At 30.9% G+C, this 8,520-nt stretch overlaps 1 protein-coding gene across 1 annotated transcript in view; it reads left to right on the top strand.

The window, feature by feature from the left end:
- Positions 1 to 926: 926 nt before the first annotated feature.
- LOC106468643 overlaps positions 927 to 8,520 on the top strand; it is an 11,867-nt gene continuing 4,273 nt past the window's right edge. Inside the window, exons 1-3 of the mRNA XM_013929075.2 lie at positions 927 to 1,361; positions 5,979 to 6,183; positions 7,786 to 7,831. Of these exons, the coding sequence (XP_013784529.1) occupies positions 927 to 1,361; positions 5,979 to 6,183; positions 7,786 to 7,831 (686 nt within the window). The remainder of the gene's footprint in view (positions 1,362 to 5,978; positions 6,184 to 7,785; positions 7,832 to 8,520) is intronic.

Raw genomic sequence — 8,520 nt, 5'->3', positions numbered from 1 at the left:
AGTTGTGTATCTTTCAAACATTTAATAGTTGTCTGTCTTTCCAAGATTTAATAGTTGTCTATCTTTCAAACATTTAATAGTTGTCTATCTTTCCAAGATTTAATAGTTGTCTATCTTTTAAACATTTAGTAGTTGTCTATCTTTCAAACATTTAGTAGTTGTCTGTCTTTCTAACATTTAGTAGTTGTCTGTCTTTCCAAGAATTTAACAGTTGTCTGTCTTTCCAAGATTTAATAGTTGTCTGTCTTTCCAAGATTTAATAGTTGTCTATCTTTCAAACATTTAATAGTTGTCTATCTTTCAAACATTTAATAGTTGTCTATCTTTCTAGCATTTCATAGTTGTCTGTCTTTCCACGATTTAATAGTTTTCTATCTTTCCAAGATTTAATAGTTGTTTATCTTTCTATAGTTTAGTAGTTGTCTGTCTTTCACAGATTTGGTAGTTGTTTATCTTTCTATAGTTTAGTAGTTGTCTGTCTTTCACAGATTTGGTAGTTGTTTTTCTCTCTAGCATTTAGTAGCTGTTTATCTTTTTAAGATTTAATAGTTATTTATCATTCTTAGATTTTGTTGGTGAATAGACCTTTTATCCTTTATTAGCCTTGTACACATTTTCCTAGAAGTTTAAATATTCGTCACGTTTTTCACTTTTAAAAATTAGTCCGTGCTTGATTGTATGTTAAGTTTACTAAAAACAACACAGTTTCAATGATGTCCAAGTTTGCAACTAAAGCTCTTTCAATCCAACAGCAAAAGAATTTAAAATCGTTATGTCATGTAACAAATGGTACGAGCATACACAAATATATTAAAAATAAAGTTTAGTTTTGGTTTATGTACGTTCAATAGTTGTGTTTTCTTTAACAAAAGACCTGTAGCTACATTTTATTGTTTGACCTGTGTCTACACTTTACACTTAAGAAAATGCTTGCTTTGATTTTTCAGCACGTCACCTATACCAGAATTAAACAAGCTATTTTTTCGTTGTGGATCGTCGTTCTGTTACTTGTTTGTTTGCCCTTTCTGGGTTTTGGAGTCTATTACGACAGTGACGCTTCAGATAAAAGATTCATGTGTATCCGCTACCGCTTCGCTACAAAATCAAAGGACAAAGTTTATGCCTATCTTATGTTTGTGTTCGGGCTCCTACTCTGCCTTGTAATCGTGTACTGCAACCTTGCCGTAGTACGGGTCCTCTGTAGAATGGGAAAGAAATGCATGGCTCGAATGGGAAGGACAACCATACGAAAAGACAGCAGAGAACTTTCCTACAACCATACCACCCCCGAGGAGATTTCGTTTGCTAAATTTATGGTAGTCCTGTGTGTTTTCTTTGTAGTCTGTTGGGTCCCACAACTGGTAAGTCATCGTCGTAGGTACAGTATGTTTTACTATATCTCCATTTTCCCAAAGTTATTAAGATGATAAATACTTTTAGAAAATACTTATATTACATAAATAGCATTTCGTATGACTCGTGAAATCATCAAATTTATTTCAAACCTTCATTGACATGAGACGCAGAGAAATTAACTGCATATCTTCAATCACAAAATCTTACAGAATCTTCCTTTGAATTCACATCTTCATTAGAGCTACTAATATAAAATCTTTCATTGATTACACATCTGTATCACACTGGAGTTATCAAGACAGAATCTTTCATTCATTACACATCTGTATCACACTGGAGTTATCAAGACCGAATCTTTCATTCATTACACATCTGTATCACACTGGAGTTATCAAGACAGAATCTTTCATTCATTACACATCTGTATCACACTGGAGTTATCAAGACCGAATATTTCATTCATTACACATTTGTATCACACTGGAGTTACCAAGACCGTATATTTCATTCATTACACATTTGTATCACACTGGAGTTACCAAGACCGAATCTTACATTCATTACACATTTGTATCACACTGGAGTTACCAAGACCGAATATTTCATTCATTACACATTTGTATCACACTGGAGTTATCAAGACCGAATCTTTCATTCATTACACATCTGTATCACACTGGAGTTATCACGACCGAATCTTTCATTCATTACACATCTGTATCACACTGGATTTATCAAGACAGAATCTTTCATTCATTACACATCTGTATCACACTGGATTTATCAAGACAGAATCTTTCATTCATTACACATCTGTATCACACTGGATTTATCAAGACCGAATCTTTCATTCATTACACACTCTTCGCCACACCACAGGTACATACAAAAATTCTTCATTACTATATTACTTTAGTATTGTATGTTACCCTCCTTCTCACCTAGATTGTTTTTATAATGCTATATTCTCTACTTTTTTTGTTTCGTAAATAACATTGTAGTAAATTGATATCAACTTTAATGTTGTGAAAATAATAATATTACTGGGAGATTGATTTGAAGGCCTTGTTTCTCTTTTAGCAAATCATCACTGTGTGTTTTTACTTTACAGATGAAATATCAGTAACTCACTAACAAGGCAGTTAATATTATATAGGATTTGGCTATGCCAAATGTAATTGATTAATTACAATGAAAAATACCGTCTGATTTTCTTGTTTACATTATCATTATTATTAAAACTTATTTATTACATGGTATAAAACAATATTTAATCAATAGGATTTGGATTTTGGATTTTTGTACTATGATTGTCTGTCTCTAATTGTGTTATTACAAGAGGTCAAGTAGTTAATCAGCAGCACACTACTACACATAATACACACCAAGTCATTCTTATAATGCAGAAACAGCTTAAGATTCCAGGTATATTTTTTTGTATCACCAAATTCGAAAATAGCTCACCAGCTCTGAAATCAAGAGCTGTACGTCAAAGCTAGTTCGCGCCCTTTACCGATAGGACTTTTTATATTGACTGTAAATTGTTGACCTTTTTACGAATAATTTTTCTATTACTCAGACTCATCCCTACACTATCAAGTTTAATTTCAAACATATCAGACGCAGCATCTCAACCTTAACGGTAATGACAATCGTTCTAAGCCTTAATACTAAATATAACAGTTATGCCCATCATTAACCTCTGAAAAAAATGTACGATCTACACAGACAAAAACAAACTACATCCTGACTGTATAAAACTCTACTTCAAATATAACTGCTGTTGATCCTTAATAGTCCGACTGTATAAAACTCTATTTCAAATATAACTGTTGTTGATCCTTAATAGTCCGACTGTATAAAACTCTATTTCAAATATAACTGTTGTTGATCCTTAACAGCCCGACTGTATAAAACTCTACTTCAAATATAACTGTTGTTGATTCTTAATAGTCCGACTGTATAAAACTCGACTTCAAATATAACTGTTGTTGATCCTTAACAGCCCGACTGTATAAAACTCTACTTCAAATATAACTGTTGTTGATTCTTAATAGTCCGACTGTATAAAACTCTACTTCAAATATAATTGTTGTTGATCCTTAATAGTCCGACTGTATAAAACTCCACTTTGAAAATAATAATATTGCTGATCCTTAACGGTCAAACTCTATAAATATCCACTTTAAAAATAGAATACAATATGTGTAGCATTGGTGCTACTCCTCCGAATTTGTCGGTAGAACTTACATATAACATACATTTCACCACAACTTCATGAGTTTTATCTTTTTTTCCGATATTATTTTGTCTTGAGTTATAGATGAAAGGTGAAATTCTACGAATCCGTCAGAACTTGGTAAAGTGGTAAATTGAGTGATAGGTTAGACTTCAGAACTTGGTAAAGTGGTAAATTGAGTGATAGGTTAGACTTCCTATTTACTTTTATTTTAAGATAATATTATTACTGATTCATACCAACTCATTTAACAGTATCATTTCTGACTGTATAATCTACCCTTTAAAGATAGTATTATCACTGATCCAGAGACACCTGATGTGTAAAACTACTCTTTAAAGGTATTACTGGTCAAAATTATCTTGGTGTATAAAACTACATTTTAATCTGATCCAGATTAACCTCAGGTATAAAACTAAACTTTAAAGGTATTACTGATCAAAATTATCTTGGTGTATAAAACTACATTTTAATCTGATCCAGATTAACCTCAGGTATAAAACTAAACTTTAAAGGTAACTCTATTACTGATCCAGATTAACCTCATGTATAGAAATACACTTTTAAACGATAACACTATAATTTATCCGGATTATCTTGGTGTATAAAACTATACTTTAAATATAACAATATTACTGATCCAGTTTAACCTGATGTATAAAACTGCATTTTAAAGATAACAATATTACTGATCCAGATTAACCTCATGTATAAAAATACACTTTTAAACGATAACACTATAATTGATCCTGATTATCTTGGTGTATAAAACTATACTTTAAACGATAACACTATAACTGATCCAGATTATCTTGGTGTATAAAACTGCATTTTAAAGCCAACAGTGTTACTGATCCAGATTATTTTGGTGTATAAAATTGTATTTTAAAGATAACACTATTACTCATCCATATGAACCTGGTGTATGAAACTACACTTTAAATGCAACAATATTACTGATCCAGATTAACCTCATGTATAAAACTACATTTTAAAGATAACAATATTGCTGATCCAGATTAACCAGAAGTATAAAACGACATTTTAAAGATAATAGTATTACTGATGTAGGTTAACCTGGTGTACAAGAATACACTTTAAACGATAACAGTATTACTGATCCAGATTATTTTGGTGTATAAAACTGTATTTTAAAGATAACACTATTACTGATCCAGGTTAACCTGGTGTATGAAACTACACTTTAAGTGTAACAATATTACTGATCCAGACTAACCTCGTGTATAAAACTACATTTTAAAGATAACAGTATTATTGACCCAGATTAATCTCATGTATAAAACTACACTTTAGACGATAACAGTATTACTAATTCAGATTATTTTGGTGTATAAACTACATTTTAAAGATAATAGTATTACAGATGTAGATTAACCTGGTGTATAAAACTACATTTTAAATATAACAGTATGACTGATCCAGATTAATATCATGTATAAAACGAAACTTTAATCGCTAACAGTATTGCTGATCCAGATTAAACTCATGTATAAAACTACACTTTAAACGAAAGCAGTATTATTGATCCAGATTAACCTCATGTATAAAATTACACTTTAAAGGTAAAATATTACTGATCCAGATTAACCTGGAGAATAAAACTATACTTTAAAGGTAACAATATTATTGATCCAGATTAACCTGGAGTATTAAACTACATTTTAAAGATAACAGTATTACTGATCCAGATTAACCTCATGTATAAAACTACACTTTAAAGGTAATAATATTACTGATACAGATTAACTGGTGTATAAAACTACACTTTAAATTATAACAGTATTATTGGTCCAGATTACTCTCATGTATAAAACTACATTTTAAAGAAAACGGTATTACTGAAGTAGATTAACCTGGTGTATAAAACTACATTTTAAAGAAAACAGTATTATTGGTCCAGATTACTCTCATGTATAAAACTACATTTTAAAGATAACAGTATTACTGATATACATGTATATTAACCTCGTGTACAAAACTACATTTAAAAATAACAGTATTACCGATCCAGTATATCCTCATTTATAAAACTACACTTTAAATATAACAATATTACTGATCCAGATTAACGTAATGTATAAAACTACATTTTAAAGATAACATTATTACTTATCCAGATTAACCTCATGTATAAAACTACATTTTAAAGATAACATTATTACTTATCCAGATTAACCTCATGTATAAAACTACATTTTAAAGATAACAGTATTCACTGATCCAAAATACTTTTTATACGTCTGGATGAAACTCATCTATTATGCCTTAGAATTAAACATATATATAGTTCTACGCATATTACATAAGAAGTCTATTTATTTAGATTATTTCTACGACCTAATTATTATTATCATTATTGTAGATAACAATCCCGTTGGCCCAGATAAATCCCATTATTCAAGATCGAAAATTTTTTAGACTTGCTGATATTGGAATAGCATTAAACTTTACTCTCGACCCCATCGTGTACGTTCTGTCCAGAAAACCTCACAGAAAGGGCCTCCGAACATTACTGAAGCCTCTGTGCAAGTTTTGTTGGCCTCAGAGCGATCGGTCATCTTCTGAAGGTATGTATGCTTCTGTCAGGTTTCGAAATGTCTGATATAATAAACCTTCGTGTACACACCACCTACATTCTGTAAGGGTTGGAAATGTTTGATATCATAAACCTTCCTGTACACAGCACCAGCTTTCCGCAAGGGTTGAAAACGTTTTGGGACGAACTAAATAAAACGCCGCTACAATCAGGGTCAAACAAAAGACAACTTATTAAAATATAACAAAATAAAACTTTCATACAACTAGTAGACAAATTTTATCAATTTGTAAAAACAATTAGTAAACCCGTATCTGGCAGGACTAGGTACAAATGTTAATAAATCTCAATGTTATTAATTTAAATAAATATCAAAGGAATTGGGAAAAAGAACAGAAGAAGATAAAACTTAATTTACCAGAGAATAACACAATGTTCCAAAATCAAATCACTTCTCAAGATCAATAACAATATCGAACAATAATTAACAATACATAGTTTTAACTGTATCTCGTGAACTAACTCGTTTTCAAGATGAAGGAATGTCTTTTATTTAGTGGTTAGACCAGTTATTACCATAAATCTAGAAAATCTGTACGTTACCACCAGGGAAAGTTTATTTGTTTGAAGTTAACCACAAAGCTACACAATTAGCTATCTGTGCTCTGCCTACCACAGTTATCGGACAAACCGCGGTGCCACTAGGGGGCACCAAAGAAAGCTTGTGTCAGTTTCCTAATATATACATACTCAAACTCAACGTGCTCCAGATAGGAGGTGAGTTGACCTAAACGATAAACGGAATAATAAATGAACGGAAAACAAACCATAACTAAATAGAAGTAAAATTCGCTATCTCACAAGTTGATATAGTGAAAAGCTGCCTATATGCTGCTTCTGCCTCCTGTAGGAAATGTCTGATGTATTGAAAACTGCCTATATACTATTCCTCCCTATTACCAGATTTAGAAATGTTTTTTTGTTTTTTGTATTGAAAAAGCCTCCTATACACCGCTACTGCCTTTTGCTAGATTTATAAATGTTTGTTGTATTTAAAATTTTCCCATACTCTGCTACTGCCTTTTGCTAGATCTAGAAATGTTTGTTTTATCAAAAATATTCCTATACACTGCTACTGCTTTTTGCTAAATTCAGAAATATGTTTATCTTAAATCTTCCTATATTGCTCCTGCTTTTGTGTTACTTACGAATTTCATACTTTACATTTTATAATCAGTTTTTATTTGGTTTAAAACTTTATCATTTAAATTAGGACAAAGTGATGTGCTGCACAATAGTTTGTATGCAGGATTGAGGAGCTGATGTTCCATGGTTCATGTCCCGTTATCTTTCAGCCTAACAAAATCTCTCTCCGCATTTTGGGACCTTATAGGAGTAACAGTTAAATCATATTATTGGTTCTGACAGGACATGCCAAAGAGTTGAAAGAGAGTGTTGTCTTCCCTCCAGTCTATCACCTCAAAATTAGGAACGACTAGAGCAGAAGGCGTCCATGTAGCTTTCCGCAAGACCCAACAAGCAAATAATTACTATGATTCATATTACTTTAGTTTATGAATAAAACCAAGCTTTTAATTTAGCATTTTTATGTTTTGTTATCCATTTTTCCTAGTGTCGGCTGCACCCTACAAGCCTATCTTCGAGTCTTGTACTCCAGGGTATGTGATTCATTTTACTAATTTTGCTTGTTTCTTTTATAACGGTTTGTAGTCAGACACCAATAAATACTGTAAAATGGTCAATGTAATTACTGATAAATACTGTAAACTGACCTACGCAATTACCAATAACTACATTGAACTGATCAATGTAATTACTGATAAATACTGTAAACTGACTTACACAATTACCAATAAATACTGTAAACTGACCAATTTAATAACTAATAAATCCTGAAAATTGATCAATATAATTATTGATGAATATTGTAAACTGACCAATGTAATAACTAATAAATACTGTAAATTGGTAAATTGATCAATATAATTACTGATAAATACTGTAAACTGACCATGCAAGTACTGATAAATACTGTAAATTGATCAATGTAATTACAAATAGATGATGTAAATGACCAATGTAATTACTAATAGATAATGTAAAATAATCAAGTAATTACTAATAAATATTGTGAACGTAGTCACTATAAATTGTTGATTATTTAATAAATATATGAATGTGAAGTTCAGAAATAGTAAAACTAACTAAATCATACACTGATTCCTGAATAAATGATTAATAAGCTCATTATTTCATTCTAACCTAAGTCAATTTTATATATGATTCAAACTGTTTTTTTTTTTTTTTTTAGTTTAGTAATAATACTTTCGTTCATTAAGTACCGACT

The sequence above is a fragment of the Limulus polyphemus genome, unplaced genomic scaffold, assembly GCF_000517525.1.
Source record: "Limulus polyphemus unplaced genomic scaffold, Limulus_polyphemus-2.1.2 Scaffold3096, whole genome shotgun sequence".
NCBI lineage: Eukaryota > Metazoa > Arthropoda > Merostomata > Xiphosura > Limulidae > Limulus > Limulus polyphemus.
This window is presented reverse-complemented; position numbering and strand designations above follow the sequence as displayed.